This window comes from Candoia aspera, chromosome 7 (genome assembly GCF_035149785.1).
Source record: "Candoia aspera isolate rCanAsp1 chromosome 7, rCanAsp1.hap2, whole genome shotgun sequence".
Lineage (NCBI taxonomy): Eukaryota > Metazoa > Chordata > Lepidosauria > Squamata > Boidae > Candoia > Candoia aspera.
In genome coordinates, this window is record NC_086159.1 from 20,103,131 (window position 1) to 20,127,588 (window position 24,458).

General features: G+C 39.2%; 1 protein-coding gene across 1 annotated transcript in view; it reads right to left on the reverse strand.

The window, feature by feature from the left end:
- Positions 1-21,820, reverse strand: part of CREB3L2 (cAMP responsive element binding protein 3 like 2) — a 68,858-nt gene extending 47,038 nt beyond the window's left edge. Inside the window, exon 1 of the mRNA XM_063308887.1 lies at positions 21,371-21,820. Coding sequence (XP_063164957.1) covers positions 21,371-21,472 — 102 coding nt within the window. The 5' untranslated portion in view covers positions 21,473-21,820. The remainder of the gene's footprint in view (positions 1-21,370) is intronic.
- Positions 21,821-24,458: the final 2,638 nt, after the last annotated feature.

The window sequence follows — 24,458 nt, forward strand, 5'->3', positions numbered from 1 at the left end:
CTTAGAGGTTCTTTCTGACTTCATCAGCCATCACTGGTGTACTAGACTGGACTAGACGGGACACATTCCATCGTGCAATAGTGTTGGCAGATCTCCAGAAAGAATTTAAAACACAGTGTTTCTACCTTTCGGGAATGCTTCACAACAGGCATATAATTCTCCTTTTAAGCGTACACTTTCCCTTGCAATATTTTTAAGTATATACTTTCCTTTGCTTGTAATTTTTTTCTATTATAAAATAAAGACAGCTGGTGGAAGATGTTCTATAAAAGCTTATCCATGGCGAGCAGACAATTACAAGGCAACTAAAGAATGCATGTGACTCATCATCAGAATGGATGACCCAGAAGCATTGCTTATTTTGTTATATGTATAGGATTTTTAAAAGAATGTAACAATACTATTTTGTAAAGAGAACCTGATTTTTTTTGAAAAAGAAGAAAAAAACTGGACTTCCATTTTTGTTTCAGATCACGTGAGTCACACACAAACAAAACAGAACTGAGGTAAGTGGTGCTTATCTGTGCTTATTTAATTAACAGTAAGCTGGCAACATGTTAAAGAAGCTTTGTAAAGAAGCCCAGAATCATGAGCATGCATGATAAAATAATAAAAAGAAACCCCCATCCTGATAAAATAATTGGTGATGCATAAGAAGGGAAGCTGAGGGAACTCTAAATTTGGAAGAGACACAGTAGAAAGCCTGTTCACCAGTGCCTGAGAAGCAAGTCTCTTTAAGATGTAATATCCAAAAATCAAAATGCAACAATAGCCATATTCCACTGATTTTGGAAATCATGGACTAGGATTAGGTTCAAATCCCAATTCAGTCATGAAGTGGAGTGGCTTTAAACCTGTTGTTATTTCCCATATTTGCCTTTCTCACAGGGGCACTGAAAAGATAAAAATGAGAGGCACAGCATTGTTTTAAGCTACCTGGAGAAACTAAGGGCTACAAGAGTAATAAATAACATCTGCCCAACAGTAATAGGGCAGAATTTGCTGAGAGTTGTTCATTTACTGGTGAATAATACAAAAATCTTCAGCTATCCTCTTCTCAGTTTTATAGTGAACAGAGAGGGCTGGCAGCAAATCTTTAATAAACTGGAGAGAAGCACCATAAATTGGCCCATCCTACAAAACTACTACAATAGTACTCCAATCTCCACACCTATTGCCTTTACTACTGCTTTCTCCTTGGGGTGCTCTTTTTGAATGGAAAAATGTGGTAATTTAGGATGTTTACAAGCAAGAAAAGCAACCTGGCATATAACCAGTCATATTTAATATCTATTACTACCTGTAAGATAATGTCTCAAAAGGCTAAAGTAAAAGCAATATGTAAGTATCACATTAAAGTACTAAAACAATTTAAAAGAGTAAATATAAAAACACCTGTCCAATATTGTGCATGGAAAGGTGAGAAATGGAAAGAATCTTCTCTCTGAGGAGCAAGAATTCTACCATTTTGGAATTGCTTCACCTGTACCAGATAAATGGACCTCTGTGAGCCAAGCCAGTTTCAAAAAGTATGCAGTTACAGAATTATTCCCTTGATTGGGAAATGATGGGAAAGCAGATTTCCTGTTTTGCCCTGACTGAATGTGAGGAGGCTCTCTTCTCACTTCTCCAGCTCTGGAAAAGTGGAAGCTATATTTAGAACTGACCAATTACGGTAATCAGGACAGGCCAACCAACATATCCCAGAAACCAGCCAAATTACACAGCCAAAAATGGGGCTCAGACAGAGTTGGAGGGGAAAGGTGGGCATATCAACTAAGTTTCTTTTTTAAACTGCTGATGTAAGAACTTTGAAAGGAAGAAGAGGTAGATGTAGAAAACACTAAAATGGCTAAATGCAGGCAATATCTCAGAGGGAGCATTCCTATTCTTCATGAAATAGGAATGCTACCTATTAAATAGCTTTTAAATTTTGGTTATAATAGGGTTTTTAATTTGGTTTTAAAGGAGGTTATTGTTTTGGGGTGGTTTTTTTTTTTTACCTTTGCATTTTGTTTATTGGTTGTGTTGTTGGTTGTTTAGTTACGTGAGCCGCCCAGAGTCACAAATGACTATACAAATTGAATAAATAAATAAATAAAACGAGAAAGTTGCTGTCAGTTGGTAAATACATGGCTAGATGAACAATGAATCTGACCTGATGTGAAACAACTTTCTTGGCTTGCTGTGTGGATTTTTAACTGAGGCATTTAGAAAAAAGAAAGTATTCCTAAAAAGCAACTCTATGCAAACTTGTCCATAGCTGTCGCAAGTGAAAACAGCCAAGTCTTCCTATAACAATTAAGACAAGAAAACATAGACCTTTCAATATTCTAGGGACAGATGGGTCAAAGGAAGAGTTATGCAATTATTTGATTCACTGAGCAAAATGCCCAGTCAAAGAATGCACTAATTCACCAGGTGAAGCTGCATTAAATATGCATTTGAATTAGAGGACTCCTTAGACTGGGGTTCCTAAACTTTTTGCCATCACACCTCCCACTAGTGTAATCTTAATATACACACCTCCCCTAAAAATCCAAACACCAAAATGATCACAAATGGACAATGAAAACAATACAATGAAACTTTGAGAAAGGTGGGTTGATCATAACAATGTAACTAAAAGTTCTTCACACCTCCCCTGTACATTTCTGCACCTCCCTAAGGGAGGTACACCTCAAAGTTTCAGAAACCCTGTTTTAGACTGCTTAAAAATGAAGACGGGCCAGGGGAAGAGAATATCAGAGAACCTTGAATGTATCAAAATATATTTAGAGTATTTAGAATATTTAGAAACTGCCATTGGTGGTGGAAGCAGGACCCAGCTGACCTTGGCTGATCTCAAAAAGCAAAGCAGGATCAGACCTACTTATACCTTAGACGGGAGACCAGCAGGAAACTCTGGGGCTAGACTGGGAAGTCAAAAATACATTCCAGGGGAAGGCAATGGCAAGCCACTTCCATATTGTTCTTAGGAAAACTACATAAGCCTATGTGTAACCACTACAAGTTGACTCAAGGCAGACTTTCTGCTTTTACTGGAAATGTCTTCCTGAGATCCACTCCATGAACAAATTAGTTCAGCACCAAAATAAATAAAACAGTCATAAAAGGTAACTACTGTATACCAGCCTGCAAACTAATTCAATACCAGAAAGCATTATAAAATTTCAACTACTAAAATCAACAGGATTGTAGAATTTAACTAGAAAAAAGAGTAGGAAATAAAGTAATACTGTATTTGCTGACCCTGTATTTCAGATGAGCAGCAACCTTTAAAAGGTAGCAGGCACCATCAGACAAAGTTGGTCAGTGTCACATGCATTTTAAAAAAATTAAATTTAAATAGTGTTTAAAATTAAAATGCTTCATGTATTACACGATCTTGTGTAAAAACAAAGACTGGTTGTCTCATAAGCTTACTATCATTTTTAATTATAAAAAACCCAACAATTTGTGGGGTGGGTGTCATTCAGTTATGGTGTATATTGACTAGCTAAATTTGTTAAAGGAAAGGCAGAATATTCTGTTAACAAGCATAGGCAACCCACACTGTGAAACTGAAGCATCGACATGAAGCCAGGTGAACCCAGACATTATTGCTTAAGCATGACATGTGAACCTGGTCATTGTGGTTTGTTTAAACCATGAGTAAAAAATCCTGGCTTAGCAGTATGTGTGAGGTACTCATGCTATCTTGAATAACCATTTATACCTCCTTATGAGAGGCCGTTTTACACTTGAGCAAACTAGGATGGTAGAGTTATCTTATTTTAAAAACAGATCTGAAGGTCACGTGGTACCTGCAAGAGACAAAGATTCCCCATCCCATCTTTTTTTTAAATCACTACATTCTGACTAGTTTGGTCCAGACCTCCTGAGAAACCACATCACTAATTGCTGCTGACTGCACACAGAATAAAATAAAAAACCTGACTAACTTGCATAAGAACAATTGCATGCAGATTCTTAAAGCAGAAAAGGCCAGGAAATAGTTCTGCTGCAAATAAAATGAATGTGTCCACATTTCTGTCTTTATTTTAGCTGGCAGCATCACATTCTGGCGAAGGTGAAATCCTCCCATGCTCTGAAGAATGGGATCAATCTCTTATCATGTGGGTTTAGCAGGAAACCAATTCTGGCTGCTAATTTTGCTAGGAGTTGAGAGAATCCCCTATTTGTCTTCTTAAAGCAATCTCAGTCAGTCAGTTCCACACACACACACAAATAATTTTAGTGTCATGTTCAGCACTTCACATTTTCCCAAATTAGTTATCAAACTATACCATTAACTATCATACTGGGAGGCCTGTGGACATTTAAAGTCTATGTTCTTCCAAAAGAGTTAGGTAAGGAACCAACCAGGGTGGAGGAGAACCAGAGGTAACTCGCATGAGTATTCGCTATCAGCTACCTAACAAATTCAGAGAGATCAGCTTCATCTAACATAGATTCAGTGGAAGGAGGGCGCATCGTAGAGAAAGAAGGGGGAGGGAAGTAACAACCCCAATAGCTAGAAATAGCTTCCTAAAATTAACCATCATTAATACATGGTACTTAATGGCATGCTTACTTGCCAGCACCACTACACATGACAAGCCATTGAAAAGAGTGAAGGCTGACATTCCTCCTGTAAGTATTTCCAGTAGGGTTGTTGGTCTGGGAGCTGGCTGGCTGAGGAATTCTGGGAGTTGAAGTTCACACATCTTAAAGTTGCCAAGGTTGAGAAACACTGATCTGCAGTGTTGTTTCTCATATATAGCTTCAAAAACACCATCATGAAGCCTTGACTTCTGTTCCTTCAGAATAAGCCTAGAGACTGCCTGTATGAGGCCTTCCTTGTGTAGACCCAGATTGTCGCACTGTCTTCTCCCAAGAAATACCCCTGGCTCCCTCTGATAACTTTCTGCAGGTTTTAAAGGAATGATTATGTTTCCTGTTGTGTATGGTTCTGTTTAGCATGCTGTTCTTTAAACAGGTTTTGTCTTGTCTCTATTTAATATTTCACTTCTGGATTTCATGATTTATTTATTAACTCTGTTGTTATGATTGCACATTTTACGTTTTAACTGTAATCTCCTTTCTATGTGTTCTTATGCTGTTTGGGGGTCTATCAATATATCAAACAAAGCACAGGTTCACTATCCACATCATAAATCACTGTAGATTTATGGTTATGCTTGCTACACCAGTGAAGTAGGAGCAGAAACAAGGGTTTCTTCCATTACCAGAAATGAAAATTACACATATAATTAGCAGAAACCTGAAACTGAAAAAACCTTTGTGCTGCTAGTCAGGGTAAGGTTTTTGAGTGAATTTCATTTTCATCTCTCTCTCTAGAACATCTGCCAGAACAATACATCTTTAATATTTTGCCTATAACTTGGGCATTACTTTGACATTTTAAGTAAGTACCAAATTAACCTTTCATCTATAAAATGTCAAGAATCATAAATTTAAACCCACAGATACAGCTCAAAAACCTTAAAAGAACTAAAGAATTTTTATTTCTAAAAGCCATGTATAGAAAAGCATGGAGAAACCTACATTTAACTCCAGACAAGCGAGAGCCAGTGTGGTGTAAAATAAAGGTGTTAGAGGCCCAGGTTCTAGTCTACCCTTAGCCATGAAAGCTCATCGGGTAACCCTGGACCAATGGTTCTCTCCTGCTTAACCTACCTCACAAGGTTGTTGTTGCGGAAAAAATAGGAGGAGGAAGCACTCTATATGCTGTCTTGAGCTCCTGTTCAAAGAGGTGGGATATAACTCAAATAAATAAGACGGACCTACAATTCCTAGAATCCTGCTAAGCACAGCCTACCTGGAGGATGCTCAGATGGATAAGGCTTTTATATGGTCTGAACAAGCAACTCATACTTTTAGTGCACAAAAACAGTATATACAGACCTATCCAGAAACAAAAATGCAGTATATGTACTGTAAGTATTTCCAAAGAACTTTATAGGTACCACCTCTTTCTAGCTCAAAAATATGGTACTGCGTATACCATTATAATTATAATCACATTTTAAGGATGCTGATTTAGGATTTGAATATTTGGATGATAAAATGTCAGCCTTCCACTAAATATCAGCTGTTGTCCCTCAGTGGAGTGGCAGTCAGGAACTCAGATGTATATGTTATTTCTCCAAGTCTTCTCAGATATATTTCCCAGCTCTAACATTTCATGCACTAGCCAGTATCAGCCTCGCATTTTGTTAGCTCATGTTTCTCTACTTAATCATTTTCCCATCTACTACTCTGCCCAGCATTACAGTTTGGTATTTACACATCCATTTTTATTATTTGCCTATATTGCCAGTTCTTTTCCCCTAAATAGCAATTAGAGGAGTGAATTATTTTTGTATCTTTTTCTCATTCCACAATTAGAATAGCCACTGTTACAGAGGATTTTAGCTAATTGGTGTCTACTTCATTTCTAAGTATTACCTGCTTCTTTCAGATCAGAAATGTAAATACTGTACATCCAAGCAGCGACCCTGCTATGGTCCAGGAAAAAAGTGAGCTTGATCTTTTCTTCTAAGCCTTTCTGAATGTTGATAATTTGGGAAATGTTGTGGCAGTTTTGTGAAGCTGGCACTGAACCACAAGATAACTTCAGGCTGGACTTAGCACAACTAAATGAACGTTAGCACAAGGCCACAATTTGGCCAAGACCAGAAACTTCACCCTATTATGAAACTTCACTAAAGTAAAGATTCTACTGTGGATTTTGGCTTGGTGCAATATTTGGGCATAGTTGTGCTTTACAACTATAGTAGCTTAGTGTTCAAGTCCCAACCTTTTTTGGATTGGTGAATACCTTTGCAATGTTGTAGGCACTCTCACAAAATGGTCACCATGTGGGCATTATCTGTCACCGAACATCCATTTATTAAATGACAAGCAAGGACATTGTTCCCTGATAGCCCTTCCACCCAGCTGCTTCATATCACTGCCCAGTTTATCAAGCTTTTCTTCTTTTCTTAGCTCCTGGCAGACTTCAAAACAAAGCACTAGCTGCATCCATCCACCACTGTTATTTTCTAAAAATGCCAACGAGACCCAAATAATTATTGTAAAGGAAGATAGTGCTTTTGTTCACATCATGCCAATTTCCATTTAGTTCAGTTCATTACTAAACAAAATTAAGACAGCAGGTAAATGTGAGTCTCCAACACAAGTGCACGGAAGTACCCCGCTGCCTACAAACTTTTCACTGGGGAACCAAAGCTTAGTGTTAAGCGAGAACAAGTCTACTTGTTCAGTAAGCATGTTCAGTATGCAAAACAAACCATGATGTCTTGTCTCATGCTAGCAGGCCTCACTGGACAAAAAGCTATAGACTCTGCCTTCCTTCTGTTTTGTTCAAGTTTACTCCAGGTCTTGTCGGCTCCCCAACAGAACCTGATACAAGGAAGAACACAGCAAGGGGAAGACTAAAACCACTAACTAGATAATAATCCTAGCTTACAAAGCAGGGGATAGAACAGACTTGACAGGTGGAGCTGTTTGCGTGACACTAGCTGGACTGTCAACTTCACCAGGCCATATCGCCCAAAGATTCACTGCAGGCTTCTACAGTCAAGGCTACAGGTGGCACCTCAGGCATACCAGAAGTATGGATAGCCAGGCCCAGCCATCAGGCGCAGTGAATAAGGAATGGCCCTTTATCTTCCACTCCCCACTTTTCCCCACCACTCCTAGTTAACTTTCAGTGGCTGGGTTTAAGAAGTGTTTTAATGGTCTGCCTCTTTCTGCTACAAGTGCAAAACTGGACGCTGAAGCTACAGAGAGGCTGTACACCTTTCTCTACCCCAGGGTTTCTCAACTTTGGACACTTTAAGATGTGTGGACTTCAGCTTCCAGAATCCCCCAGCCAGCCATGCTGGTGATGGAACTCTGGGAGTTTAAGTCGACACATCTTAAGTGGCCAAGGTTGAGAAACCCTGCTCTTCCCCTGTCTCCTGAGGGTCTAGATTCCCAGCAGGAGTTCAAAATGAAAATGTCCTACCTTGGTAAGCTTCCTTTTAAACAAAAATCCTATTTGGAGATAAGGAAGAAAGAGTGCACACAATTTTCTCTCTAACTGCTGACCTCAAAGTCAGGCAACTAGTTAGCTTAAACTTAACAAAGTTCCAATTTTAATATAAATACAGTACACAGTCTACTTCCATTTCCCTTACATTCCTCTCAGCACAATATATCTGATTCCAGGGCAGCCCAGGCCTCACCTAGTTTCAACACACTCATTCACGTGAGAACATTTTCTTCTGCCAAAGCTGGCAAAGTGCTTTTTTTTTTTTCCTATGGATTTTGGTCTTTGGGGAGTTACCAGTGAGTAAACCTTTCCAGCAGCTTATGGTGAAAGCTAGCAGAGAAGACTAGAGTCTGGTATTAATGCACAATGGAATCTCACATCTGGAAAGCCAGCAGGCGCCAGGTTTTTTGCTCTTCCTCACCCCATGAAAAGGTCTTTTGTTACTTCTGGGATATAAATGAATGTCACACTTTTTTAAAAAAACATGTGATGATGACGGTCTTTGTTTTTATTCAGGAGAGATCTGAAGTTGAGGAAGTGAGAGAAAGAAGGAGGTTCATTCTCTATTGCAGGAGTCAGCAAACTTTTCAGGCACCTTTATCTCTCTCTCTCTTTTTTTTTTTTGGTAGGGTGGGTCCAAAAAAAAAAATCAAACATTTTTTCAAGAATCTAAAACTGAACAAGGCTGCTGAAATCTCATGAGATTTGACACTCTCATTCCAGAACACTGATTTCATGAGATTTGAGCCCACTTTAATGGGGGGAGCACAGATGCCACTTGGAGGTGCTGTGTTGAAAACTTTGGCTGTATTATTTTTCCAAGGAGGCTGGGTCTCATCAGTTCCATCAAGAAAGAGAGGCAAAACGTATTCCATCATTTATACACAGACGTATTTATCCTTGCTTTTTTTGTTTTGTTTTTAAACTTTTCAGAGACGCAACAATGGGATGAGATTAAATAAAAGGAGACATGCTTTTACACATACATCCAAAGGCAGCCTTTTTTTAAGTCTCAGAAGAGCTAAAACTGATTATTTTCAGTGCAGAAAGCAGGCATTCAAATCATCCAGATAAGACAGCTGGGAGGAAAATTGCAAGACCCATGCAAACTGTGCGTCAGAGAAAGGAAACGTCAGCTATAATAAACCAAAGAGACAGAGAAACAGAACTGATACAGGTGATCGGCCCAGGCCTTACAGAATACCTCACAGCAAGAGGAACAGATGTTCCTAGGAACCCTGCTAAAGAAACTCAGCTCATTTGTAATTATGGTAATGTGATCTACCATTGTTCTCCTCCTCTGCTGTGGCTTCTGTTCTGAGAACATGTGGGTAAAAAAACCCACTGAGGGTTTCTCTTCTGCCTAGTTCTTTAAATAAAGTCATACTTTTAGAACTGTTCAAAGAACTACAGAAATCAGAACTAAGAGGAGGAATTGGCAAACAACAAGTCATTTGGCCACATCTAACCAATGGTGCTTTTCATCCAGATCTTAAGGTTGCCAAAGAGCTGAGAGCAACCCTTGCCAGCTTTAACCCATTTAGCTTGTCCACTGTCTGAACTGGAACGGGTGGGCGAAGACGCAATAGACTAGGGTCCTCTTCCGAGCCAGCCGCCAACAAAAAACGCTATGGGTTTGTCATTGTTTCAGCACAGACATAATCTCATCAAGTAGGGAGCTAGAGGCTTCATCAGGGAATAGGTCCCTGCATGAGAGTGTGCTTTTGGCAGGCGTTCTGTCCCACCATACAAATTAACTTCCAGATGTGCCCCTGAGGCTGAAAGGTTTGGCCAACTCCTGATCAACAGCGTCACATTTTAAAAATCACTTTACATAATATCCATTTGACTCACAACCTGAATTTCTACTGAAACATGTATTCAAGGTGGACATCATTAATTAAAATGCAGAACAACAAATGAAAATAAATAAATAAAAATATATTAACCATTAAAATTCGGGCAAAGGAGATATTATTTATGTGGAATATATATTATCCCTCTGCAGTTCCCACCAACCAATCACAGCCAGAAGGACCCTGATAAAGGATACTGAGGTCTTTACGTTAAACAACTTCTTCCGGTTTAGGGCACCAGTCTGTTACTGTTCAAAACCTTGTGGCACCTTTGTAAGTTTTTTTCTACGATAAAGCCTTTTTCCTAAAGCAATTTCTTCAGTGCCAAAGTTTTTAAAAAGTAGAAAAAAGTCAACTGCAATTTATTTTTATACTACTGTTTTTCATTCTTTGTTATAAATGTAGGAGACCTGAACCCACCTTACTCTCAATGGCCTGATTGGCTAAGCCATAATGTGGCTGTTTATTTCTCATTTTGTGTTAACATGCAAATCTGCTGACAGTGGCTTAGACCTGTGCACAAATACAGTTCAGCAAACCATGCTTTTAAAGTTCTGGCTTTGTAATAAGCGTGAATGTCAACAATATGATGAAGTGATACACACCTGAACTTACAAAATAGCAGCCAAAACTCCATCAACTTTAGTCCCAACTTTGGGAACCACTGAAAATATTAAAATATATTTATTTATATGTTGATATAAATACAAATTTCAATATGAATAAAAGTTTTGGAGGGAAAAACATCACCTTGTTTGTTGCCAGCATTAAACCAAAATTTCATGAAACTTTCATTCATAAGTCATCATTCCAAAGCAGCTCTGCAAGGGACAGGCATCTCAGTCGAAGAGCACCAGCTTTTGAAAATGTCAGTTGAGCTAATGATGATTTAAATATAATAATGCGTCAATAATAGGCTTCAGCTTCTTTAATCCCAACATAGACAATGAAATCTGTCTATTTTCAGGTGACAGCATCAAAAGAAAAGCATTTCTGAATAGCAACCCCCTACTGATTCAGATAACCAGTAGGGCAAGATGGGCGGTGACAAATTTGATGAATGAATGAATGAATGCTGTCTTCCAAATGCTAGGCTGCATAAGGATGATAGCTGAAGTCCAAGCCTTTTGGAAGACACCAGATTGTTACCATTACCCCAGGTTTTTCCAGCTTACCATTGTACCATACTTTAGGCCTGGCCTCTCCTTCTATAAGCACTTAGCAGCTAATCCTGAATAGCATAAGGGAAGTATCTGTGATTTTCAGCAGAACTGTGCTCTATGGTACAATACATGGAATCCTCTCTCTAGTTTGACAAGCATTATTCCTACCACTTTCTGGAGCAGGAGGCATTACACCTCTAGAATGAAACTTGGAGGCCAACATTTCTTTCCTGCAGAAGCTGATTTGGTTTACATGCACCATCATGTTCATTTTCATGGTGGCTTATTTTGGAGTAAATAGATCCTTGCATCATAACATGTTAACTTGCTGGATGAAGGGGTGAAGCCAAGTCTTCTATCCTGTTGCCACCCCATTGATCCCTACACATCTGTGATTTCTTCAAAGTAGAGTCAGTTAAACTTGCAATATCTTGGGATTCTTGGGATGCATGTTCAGTGACACGCCACACCAAGTAGGGCAGCTATTTTCTGAATGGACACTTTGAGCATAGCACTGCAAAAGGTTAGATATTCCCATGTTCAGCCCTTTATATGGGTAAGATGCAAACAAACTTATAGTACTAGCAAATTTTAGAATTCTACTGTTGCCTAAAGGAAGGTCATTTCTCCAGACCCAGAGATATTATATTAATTACGGGAACATTTCTAGGTGTTATTCCATGTTGTTAGCTGCAGCATAAGGAAATGTTTCTTTTATTACAAATATAACAACTGCAATCATACTAACCTATATTAATAATAAACCAAATAAGCTGAATAAAATAACCTAATAAACTGCATTAAACCAAGTGGGCCTTATTTCTCTATGTGCAATTGTATAAGATATGCTGTAAGAAAGGCTCTGGAAAATAAACCTAATCAAGAAAAAATGTGCTGAAATAAGGCAGCCAATTTGAAAATGTCACAAAAATGGTTATAAATTATTATGGATTCATATTCCATTCCCTTGAATGTAGGTGGGGCATCATTAAATCAATACAATGTGCTGCACATTGAAAGACTGGCTCTGTGTTTATTGAGGACAAAATATATGAATATAAAATTCCCCAACATTTTCAGAAAGCCATTGAAGAACCAAGGACATCCACTTGCAAGATAAGCTCTTAAAAGTGTCCCTAGCTGAATAAAGAGTTCAGAGTTTACATAAAAACAAGAAAGCAAGTTGGTAGTTAAGTATAGCTGCCATTTCTGAGTAATATATCTGAAGAGATAAGAAAAGCTCAAAGTTTCCCCAGCTCATCGAAAAGAGTAATCTCTACTCTGAACTTCAGCTGGCAAAACACAAGACAAGTTTGCTGGAAAATGAACCATGGACTCTTTGTCACACGCATTCTGACTATTTGTATCATTTGTCCAAAATGCAGATGACTCTTATTTATAACATAACCTTTACAGATCCCCTTTAGTCCTAACAAGAGCTATTAGATTGTTTAGAGCACAATTAAAATAATTAGGAATCACTAATACCATGCAAACACTAAGTAGATGAGGAAAACGAAGATGAGAAGTTCAGTATTGCAATTAAGCACAAGACTGATTAAAAGTGGTTAATGAAGCACTGCTGCAGGAAAATTGCATTTTGCACATTTCTGCCAAACTTTCATACAAGATGAGACATCAAATATTGGAAGATAACTGTTTAACCTACAGGTAGTTCGTAAGTGAGGAGAGGGCCTTCTAGATATCCTGGGCCAGTTATTTTAGGATGCTAGATGGGCTCCTAGCAGCCTGATAGATGGATGGATAGATGGATGGATGGATGGATCGATGGATATCACTATATTTTTATAAATTAAGGTGTGGTATTGTAGTTTGTTAAGATATTGAGATATACAGGATTGAGATAGCATACTGTCTTAGTGAAAATCAATCAACCAATCAATATTTTATGAGCTCAGCCTGAGAAAGGGACTGGCCCCAAATTACCATAATTAAAAAGTAAAAGTTTGGTTTGGAATGACTTTATGGACATGCTCAAGTAAGTATCTTGACAGCAGTATGGAAATGATTTGCCATCACATTCTTCTTCTTCCAGGATTTCACATCAGCAATGTACCTGGAAGACACCATGTTGGACAAAGCTGGTTTAGAGCATTTTGTGGTCCATGATACATGGACAGAAAACCAGCTGTGCTTAAGAAAAGGGTTAACTTTTTAAAAATGTGGCATGCAGAAAAGATTTGACATAAATGCTCCAGGAATCCTTTCATATTTACAAGTTACTAGTTACAGTAGATTCCTCCTATTATTTTTATTTTGTATTTTTGTATTTTTTTTCATACTTTCATGCAATAAAAACTAATGTTTCCATTCAAATCAATATGCTGACAGTGGTTAGCCAGATACAGTAGTCCCACACAGGATCAACATCACAAAAGATACCAAGATATAAAGACAAGTTGCTTGTTTATTTTACTGAAATAAGCAGGAATAAAAAAAGGGTGTGACTTTTTCATATTAACTAACTTTGTGAACCCATGGGGTGTGTCCATACCAGAAATCTATGACAGCCTTAAGTTAATCTTTCCTTCTCCTTAGCTAACCTTTTAGATTAAGAGAATTCTACATGTTTGTCAAACTACAACTCTCATGATTTTTAATAGAAACTCACCTCAAACAAAGCGAAGTATGGTAACATATAGGTAAGTTAGTATTATCTCAGATGGCAGTGTTTGACAAAATATGTAGCAGTAGTAATGTTTTTCAGTTTATTATACAGAGCAATTTTGGGGTAGACACCTTGAAAAAAGCAGAGGAAAACTCATAACTGAAAAGACAGGTCATAAAACTAGAACTGGATTATCTTCAGCTTCATCTGAGGATATAGAACTTATGTTACTCATACACAAAGAAGGAAAACCACAAAGTGTAACACCCTAGCTCATCTAGATGCCCCAAAATGACTTTAAAGTTATAGGCATGAACTCTCAACACACAACTCTCAACACACAACTTAAAAAATCTAAGCCATATCCTGGATTTCTTGCCCAAGTATAAACTGAGAGGACTGCTCAATAGAAAGATCTCCAGTTCTTCAAATGTCTGCTGTTCATGATGTTAAACATGACTATTTGCCAAGAAATGTTTTAATCATATAACAACTAGTGAAGGCAAGAAAAAAAATTACTTATTGCAGAAACATGTAATCCATTTCATTATGACCGTTTCGGCAAAGTTTAAGGTGTCTAACCTTATGGCAATAGAGAATTTGAAAATAAAATGGGAAGGAAGCTATTCAGAGTCAGCTCCATCATATTCACCGTAACTGTTAAATTCCAAAATTCATGAGGAAATATTTTTATAAGGACCAAGCAATTATGCACAAAACTACAAACAAGTTTTCAAGACCTCCAAATCAGGCAGGAGAAGCCTGAGTTGAGGAGAAATATATTATACTGAGTCAGAATGGTTGCCCTAACCTAAGCATAGTAACTCAAATTTTTGAGAGAGAGAATTACAAATGCAGCATAATCAAAGTTTTAAGAAGGAGTACAAGATGAGATTGAACTTAGATGAATTCTTCCCTCTCCTTTGTGGAGATCATGACATCATCAACACAAGCTTTGGCAGGCTACTACTCTGTGGTTGATGGGAGTCAAACTTGTATAATAATATGTTTATCCCAGTATATTTACAGCAGCAGGCCTACCCATGGAAAAACATAACATTTACCTAATGGGAAAGCTGATGAATATTATCTTTCTAGATAACCTTAGAGATCACCAGTGGACCACAGGTTGGGAACCATCAGATTAAGCTTTAAGTTAAGACATTTGGAACGAATGAACGGGTACTGTACGTTCAGAAGTATATCTTTCTTTTCTTCTGCCTTATCATAAAAATCTTGCATTTTAAATGCAAAATCCTAATTTCACCTTGAATAACTTTAAATGCAGAGTGCTGCAAACGGTGATGTCTGCCCACTCACAAGACATACATAGCACATGAAACCTGCAACCAAGAACACTCAAATCAGAACTGTTGCCCTAGCCTAAGCATAGTGACTCCAACTTTTTGAGAGAGTTAAGTTTGCCTTAGGACAATTGAGAAGACCTGAGTATTGACACAAGCACTGTGCATAGAGTCAGTAAAAGAAAAATCTTCATATAGTGTATCTCTTCTTAAAAAAAGAAAACTGAAAAAACCCACAATTGCTGTTGTACTCTAAACACAATTCCTTGCACATACTTTGTATGTGTAAGATCTTGAGCCCCATACCTGGGATCCAAGGAAAGCAGGGAGTACTTGGGAGTAAGGCTGACTCAGTTTAAGCATCTGAGTGGACATACAAAGAATTGCAATCTTATGTTATAGCCCCAAATACCCAGTCACCATATAGAATTCCCAACAAAAGTGGACAACGCTAGGTAGGAAAAGGGTGGACTACACATCGTCTTTTGGTCTCTCCCATTTGCTAAGTGGCATCTTAACTTCTGCACCTGGATTCATCTCCTCCAGTGAATAGCTGCCTTTTTCTTAGCGGAAGAGACTGCAATACTCTATACTTGCTAACATCAGCTGCTATTTCGAGGAGGAGATAAAGAAATTCAAGGCTTATGGAAGTTGACAAGGTGATCACCTTTGTTACTACTGCCTGCCAAAACTTGTCTTCACATCAGAAGAGGGGGAAAAAATCCACAGTATTAGTAATCTCCCCTCTATTTTTTAAAAAAAATGAAACTAAAGAGATACCTAACTCCGAAGCCTTACATTTGTCCAGTGGAGCACCATCCCACCGACAGCAATGACCTCTCTATATAACTGAATCTGCTTTTCAGACAGTCCTTGCTTATACATGGTAAGCCATGGAGGGATACTGCTGGCACACAAACAGATGGACAGTAGTGCATGAACACCAATAGACTGCATAATTTGGTGCACAGACATCTGTAGATTGCACATAGCTACAGGGTTCTTGATAAACTCCTAGACAACTATTCTCATTGGATAAGATCCAGATTTCCTAAATCTGGAACTAACCCAGGCAAACACCAATGACAATGATGGATTGGGTGAAAATGGACAGATGGTTTATATACTTAACTATGTTGGCTCAAAGCTAAAAATTATACAGTCTTGAATTAGATCAGCTTTCTTCCCACCTGGCATCCTGGAGATGTACTGATCTACAACTCCTATAAACCCAACAAGGTTCTAGGTATGCTAAATAGAAGTTTTGGGAATCATAATTCAATGTACCTGGAAAAAGCTGTCTTATGTATTTCAAGGAACAGCTAACTACAGCTGTACTTAGCAGTGAATGAAACAGTGTTAGCTGGAACTTGGTTCTTCTGGTTTCAACAGGATTCATTTATGACTAATTTACTTGGCTTAGAGCTGTCTTTCCAAACAAACTGCTTCAACTATTTTTTAACTACAAAACAACTTTTTCATAGTGGTACCAGAAATTTGACTCAAAACACAGGCACAAGGGAGGGAGCTGGCTCAGTTATCTTTTTCTTTCCTCTCTTTGATGAACTTGTCAAAAGATATGGTATCTAGCAAATTACCTTTCATATACATGGAAATACGTACAGCTGCTAAGAAGGCAGAGTGCCTATTCATAAGTGAAAGATACAGGACCTACTGACACTTGGACATCAGCTAAAGTAGAGGTGGAAAACTTGTTGACTCTAAACGTTACTGAACTTCCAGAAGAGGAAGCCTGGGTAGACAAAGTAAACAAAGATGCAGGGCACTATACTTCTAAATACTGTATTAGGAGAACCACCCCTGAACTAAAGACTGGAACTGTGTTCATATGTGTCATTACCTATTTAACTACAGTTTATTGAATAAACTGTAAATTCTGATTATATACCATGCTATACTACTGTTATTATGCGAGGCAAACCTAGTTGGAAACTTAGTGTAACAAAGCTGTTGGCTGAGACAGCACAAATGCATAACTTTGTAAAAGTATTCACAATTGTTATTAACCTTTGCATATGATGCTATCCACAAGCAGATACTGGATCAATTCATTGCTTGATAATCTTAGATAAGGTTCAAGTGGACACCTAACCCTTATCCCTAATTATCCAACCATTACTGGATCCAATACAGATCTTTGCTTTTACGTCTCCATATTGTTCTTCTCTTATCAGAATATTCTAACTCATGATCTAAAGTCAACTAGCTTCATCATCTTCTACCATTCAAAGCTCCTCTTCTCTCAAGAGACTCAACACTATTTTCATTCCTCCCCCAGCTCTCATTTCCTTCAAATCCATCCTGAGAAGTCGTCATTTTCACAAAACCTTCAGCAGAACCACATAGGTTTTAATACACTCTGTAACATAATGCAAACACATGGATTTCAAATCATAACATATTCCTTTCCAGTATAACCCTTCTTCTCCTTCCTCTGGACCCCATATTAGATCGCAAGGTCTTCAAGACAGGTTTATAGTGCAACTTCTCCCAACTTACAGTGCCCTTCGAATACTGTACTCTGGATAACAATTCCTATTGCTTACGTGGCTCTCCAAAATTCCAAGCAAAAAAGAAATCAACCTGCTTTTCTTGGATCTCAGGTATTGGGCTCAGGATCTTATACATACAAAGTATGTGCATAATTATGATTCCCCTTCCAACTATGAGGGAGCTTTTCAATGATGGCCCTTTTATTTTTAAGACAGAAATTCTGCAACCTTGTGGAAAACGCATTCCCATTGCAGCTGCCCTTGAATACACTTGGAAGCCACATCTAATGAAGACAATCTGACTCCTGAAAGCAGAAAGCTTCCACCATCACATTTCAAAATTACCATTAGTTGGATTGAATTCATATGGAATTCTTCATGGAACAGCTCAAAGATGCAATTCTTAGCTTTTCAAGAAAGGGGTTGAAAGTTATGGGTTCCACACCAGCTCTTGACCCCAACATACAAATCTGGATGGATGTGGGAGGAGCTTAATGCAAAATCAGTGTACTGTTTTTTAATTACTCGGGCAAAATAACAGTCCCCCTGCCCTTTTTGCTTTTTTGTCAAATCGCCAGGGCTTTTGTTTTGCAACTCAATTCATACATCTATGAGTTCATCCCATTCTCTACAGATTGTAACCGAAAACCAGTGTGATGTGGTTATTAAAAGATGAAATTCAGGGACCACATTCTAATGCTTCCAGTCATGAAGATTATTCAGCAACACTGCATCAGCCTTTCAACAGCTACCTGAGTTACTAATATGTTCTTTGATAGGCCACCCAAACCCTTTATTGATTAAAGGAAAAGATAAATGGAATAATCACTGTAAATATAGTTAAAAAGGAAGCAAAGGTAAATTGTAGAAGAGGCCTAAATATGTTTTAAAAATATTAATATTTTGGTTATATAGACTCTTGTTGATATTAGGGACAAAGGGACAAAGTTTAAGATTTCTAATGATATTTGGATTCTTTTTTTTTTAATTCTTCTTTAAGTAAAACTGCTTGCCTGCGCTCAAATATTTTTCATTACTAGCAAATAATAATCAAATTTATCTTCCACTAATGATCATTTTGAGGATAAGGTCTGTTAAGCTATTTACCAAAAGTAAAAATTACCTTTTGTGGGTTTCAACTCCAGTACCTGAAGCCTCATATAAATAAGGAGAAATTACATCAACTAACATTTTACTGAAAATCATTCCAACCAACTGTGAGGCTTAACACAATTTGTTAGCATGCCCTTGCCAACCCACAGCCAAAGGACCAAACCCCCATCCCCAAATCATCCATGAGAAAATTCAAATGATCAAAGCAGAAAAGAGAATACATTATACTTATATTAACTATTAAAAGCTGTAACACAAAATATTAGGATTACACTACCATCAGTATCAACTCAAACATTTATTTTGTTTCAGGAGTAATAAGATATTTAGAGACAAATAGCCATGATGAAAATAATAATAATAATAATAATAATAATAATAATAAGGTTCTATGATTCAGATTCTGCACAAGGGCTCCCAAAAAATTAACCCTTCCACAGAGGGAGATGGCTATGTTAGCATCTTTATCTCTGACAACTATATTCCTATATGCATTTTATTTTGTTCTAATACTCTGTTCATAAGGAACCCTAGATTTTGAAAGATTTCAAACTGGAGTTGGACGGCCAATAAATTTAAAGTAATTTCTTCCCTCAATTCTATTATTTCTGCATTGGCACATCTTCTTTACATGAAACCTCTCCTTCCACACACCATAGAGTTCTGTACAACCAATTATTCTGTACAATAGGGGCTTACTGATATACGCTTTAGTCCTGCTAGTTAGAAATAACCTGGTTATTTCAGGTCAGACAGTTTGATCACTGACACTACTACCATTAGTCTGACAGGAAGTCATTTTCAAGGGTTTCCACAGAAAGTTTTTCCATCACCTATTGCCTAATCCTTTAAATTGGAGAAGAATGTAGTTTAAAGACCTTCTATATGCACCTAACACTTACATAAGAAGAGTTGTCTTCTTGGTCATTCTAACAGGTGGCAAAAGCAGACATGAGCAATGCAGTAAACAGGGGAGGCAGAGCAAATCTAAAGATTCCATGACCATTGGAAGGAATTCTAGGAGCTATCATTGAACATCTGAAGAGACACAAATTCCTAACTCCTGAGTTAAAAAAAAAACTTAATCTACATGGGTAGGATAAATATATACCAGACTTCCCTAATTTAGTACCTGGCAACAACTCATACCATCAATCAATATGATCATGGATCATGTTGGCTGAGGTTGACAAATATTATAGATAAATGTACAAGAATGATGACAAGAAGAAAAGTGTGACTAAACCTTAACAGATATTAATGTAATTTGCAACTATAGCCACTCTGTAACATTTGGCCCAGTTCCCATTTCACAGTAAAACCCCAGCATTGTTTATTTTTGACTTAGTATGTTATTTGAACACAACCATTGTGATTTGGAAACTATGATTTATGTTTTAATGTACTAGGTGAGATAACTCTGACTTGGACAATAAATCATAGGTTTTAGGGCAATGTGTAAAGCCAGCCTGGTTTTTACCAGTATGGACTCTTGGAAACAGCATTTTTTACTTGGATTTTTGGGGGGTGGGTGGGGGGCAGGAAGGTGATGTTGGTATTCATCATAGGGAAAACCTGTTCTGCATATTTCAAACCCCTTCGGACATTTTCTACAAATTAGTTTTAAAAAAGAATGATTTCTTCAAGACTTGGGCTTTATGCATATTCCGCAAGATATTTTTGCTCAAAGTTAGGAATCTTTAAATTAAAACAACCAAAAAAAAGATCTACGCTGACCTTCCCTGACAGTCTGCTAAAGTTCTTTAAATCCACTGATTGGCATTTTTCAACTAAGGATAAAAGGCCAAACATCTGGCATAAATTGCTGATCCTCATTGGGTCCGCTATTTCTTTCATAACTACCCTTGCAAAACCACTATAAATATTTCTTGGATTCCTAGGCCTCCACTCCCTTCCAAACTGGCTCATGTAATGATAGCAATGACAGATGGGATAATATGAGGGGGAAAGTGGGAAGCCAGACCCGCATTTTCAAAGCACCGGAATCTTACCCAAGCAAGAGACCGTTATTATAGCTCCCACAGCCTACTCTTTCCTCGCTTAATAGGAACCTCTTGACTTGCAAAACAGGAAGGAACAGAGCATTCAAAAGTTACTCAGCAGGCTCTTTTGAAGAAACAAAAATTGTTGGATCGCAGCGTTAGCTTTTCGCTCCTTCCTTTGGTGCAGACGGTTCTGGAGAAGCAAAACATTCAGCTGATTTCCTCTTTGCCTCAGAGGCGTCATTTCACTTCTGCTGAAATTCCTAACTCCGAGCTCTCCACCATATTTAAGTCTCTCCTGAAAATGCCGAACTCTTCTTGCATCCGGGAATATCCAACCAGGATGCACCGTAATCCCAAGAGCTTTTCAAAATACCCATTCCCGAAAAGGGGAAACTTATGTCATGTCCAGAAGGGGGGGGGCAGGGGGGCGCGGGGGCGGGGGCGGAGATACAACCAGAGAAAAAAACGCCAAGTTCAAATCGGTTCCTAATTTCAAAAAAAGAACCCTCTTGCATCAGCTTGCCTCACCAATGCTCTTTAAGGGTACTGGATTTCGTCGCTCCCATCGCCAGCCAGGCTGCTCTTAGCAAACGCCCCAAGATTGCTAAGAGCAGGACAACTTTTGAAGGCAGCTGAAAACTTGTTGCTCTTCCTTCCACAAAAACAATCGCCCCACACAAAATCGTTCGCTAACCCACCCGCTCTTCCTACACCCCACCTCTGCAGTGGACGCGTTTCTCACCGTGTTGTAGAGGAGGGCATCGGAGTCCACCGGTTCCGACAGCTCACTCAACTTCCGATCCCACTGGAACAGGTTCTGCTCCCCACTGTCCAGCACCTCCATGGTCAGTCGGGGCCCAGCAAAACCGAAGGGAGTAGCTGAAACCCTCTCAGCGGCCCTTTAATACCGTCCCGGGAAGCAGCTTTGTTCCATAAGGAGCCGCGACCCCTACTGCGACTTCTACCAGCAAGAAACCCACCCCCCGGCTCCTTATTCTCCCAGAAATGGCTCTTCTGCTTAAAGGGAGACTGAAAAACTTCAAGAAAACACAGCCCCACCACCAGTCAAGAGGTAAAGGGTCCCTGTTTCCTACGGGGGAACCAGCCAAGACGGGCGGGCTTACGGCTCGCAAACTGGGGAGCGCGGCTGAGAAAACGAAGGGGCGTCACGACCCTCCCCGCGCCGCCTGGGACCTCACAGTGACAACAGAGGCAGTTTTTCCTGCAGCCTCCCCTCTACCCAGGCTGGACTCCGCCCACCGGCCAATCCCCAAAGCCGAGCGGGCCTGCTTCTAAGGCTGCCGCCCAATCAGAGTACCGCTTCCCGTACTCGGAGACCCGCCCCCCCTGTTCCACAGCCGCTTCGGCCCCCTCTCCAGCTGTGGAATGTGGGCGGGGAATCCCAACTACGTCACTGAGGGGAAGGCCCTCGGGTTTGTTCTGCCCTGCCGTTCGATTTGTCCTGGCTGACCAATAACCTTGGACCTGTCAGCTGTAGGAGCATGAATTAGCCAATGGCCTAGCGACAAGAATGCAGCTTCGAGAGAAACCCGCCTGCCGGGAGGAGCGGAAGCGAAATAAAGCGCTGAAGGCGGACGGAGAGAAGAGGGGTCGTAAGAGTTAGCCTCTTGAACGGGAGCTGTTGGATGACATTCAAGCAAAGGGGAGAGGAAGTTACCCACGTAAATGGGATTTCTGTTGGCCTTCAATTAAAAGCCCAGGGCGGGCTTGTTACCTTCGCACTGTAGTTCCGGATTGAATCATCCTTCAGTCTATAGGAACTGGGAGCAAAGGTTGTTCTTAGGAAAGCAAACACCGTGAAGGGGGAAATGATGATATGTTTAATCCTGGCAGAAGGAACGGAAAGATAACAAGGTTGCTCTAACAAAAGTACCCTGGATTGACCCGGATGGAGTGCTGCTTGATGACTTCCACACAGTCTTAGATATGGTGGGCTCCATATGTTTTGGACAGACTTGCAGCATTGTTAGACAGTTCTTTGCCTATCATGCTGTGGTAGAATTCTGAAAGTTCAAGTTGAATACATCTGCACAACATCAAGCTGCAGATTCCCTTTCATTCTGGTGCTGAAATAGTTGAAATGTATGTTTCAGGTTTTCTCAATTGCCAGACATAGGTGGGAATAAACCATCCCCATCTATTTTTCCCTGAAGGACAATGAAAAAATCTAGGTAATTGGAACATACCTGCATAATAGCCATTGAGCCCAGATTGTAAAAAGCCTGTGCTTTTTTTTTTCAGAGATGGATAGGAAAGCCTTTAATTGGCTTTCCATAATTGGGTAAGGTGATTAAGAAAGTTGTGGCTTTTCAACTTCAGGTGGTCCTGGAAGAAGCAGAGATTCTATCTAACCTATTTCAAATTGGCTTCAGGATAAGATACAGGATTGAGACTGCTTGATTTGGTAATGCAAAGCATTGGTGACTTTGATTTTTCTTGCGCTCTCAACAGCCTTCAATAGCATTGATCATGGTAAACTTATGTATTTATTTAAATCATTTATGCTATTTATATAGCCACATCTCACCAAGGTGACTCTAGGCAGCATACAAAAATTAAAACAAAAGTAACATTTCATAATACAACATAGAAAAACCAAAATATATGCCTGGGGTCAAGACCAATTCCACTTCATCATTAAAACAGCAATTAAGCAGCGAACTATCTGGTCTTGCTCAACCTTCTGACCCAAGTGCCCGAAACAGCCTTCAGGTCTTTAATGTCCTACAAAAGGCTAACAGGATGGGGATCATCCATATCTCCAGGGGAAGACTGTTTCAAAGGGCACATGAAATGACAGAGCAGGCTTGACTCCTAAGTCCCACAAAATGGCACTAATAGATGGGACCTGAAGCATGCCAATTCTACTAATTCTGGTGGGGCAACACAGTCCAGCAAACAACCTGGCACTGTGCCATGTAGGACTTTATAGGGAATAACCAGCACCTTGAATTGCACCCAGGTAAATTTTGGATGGCATTATTTGGAGACAGCTGCTCCTCAAACTATGAGCTATTCCATACTATCCCTTGGGGCTTTATTCTGTCGCCATGAGGTGGCGACTATCAGTATCCTGTTGTCACTTAGATTTATCTGTAACTTCTTTGGGAAATGATACAACTTGCCTAAAAATCTGCCTGTATTCCAGACTAGAAACTCTTATTAGAAGGAGCCATAATTTCAGAGAGATACCTACCCTAAATGGGATTATAATCTCCCAGAAGGAGCAGAATGCACACTTTAGGGCTGCTTCTGGATCCAAATCTCTCTGGATTCCCAGACTGAGGAAATGGAAAGGAGCAAATTTTAACAGCTTCACATGCTAACTGTATCCCATTCTGAAAGAAAATGGTCTTAAAACTGAGGGGTACAGTTACCTCCATTATCAGTTTTGTGGTATGTTCCATTTGGGGCTGCCTTTTCATCTAGCCTAGAAATATCAATCTATTGGTCTTGGGAAGAACAGAGACAGACCATATTGTGCCTGTTCTTAAAAAGTACTGCAACTATAATACCAATATGTTTCCAGCCAAAATACAGCGCTGATCATTACATTTAAAGCCCTACACAACTTAGGTCAAGGCTATCCGAGGGACAGTCATTTTCTGTATAACCTTCCATTCTTTTTGAGATGACTTATAATTGCTGCAAGCTCATCTGCAGCCTCTTGGGGCTGAGCTTCTCTTCTGCTGTTCCAGTACTTTTGAATGCAACCCCTGCAGAAATGAGGACCGATCATCTTTATTAGCTTTTTGAAAGGCCTTCAAAATACGTATTTCTCAAAGGGTGTGTGTGTCAGAGAGAGAGAG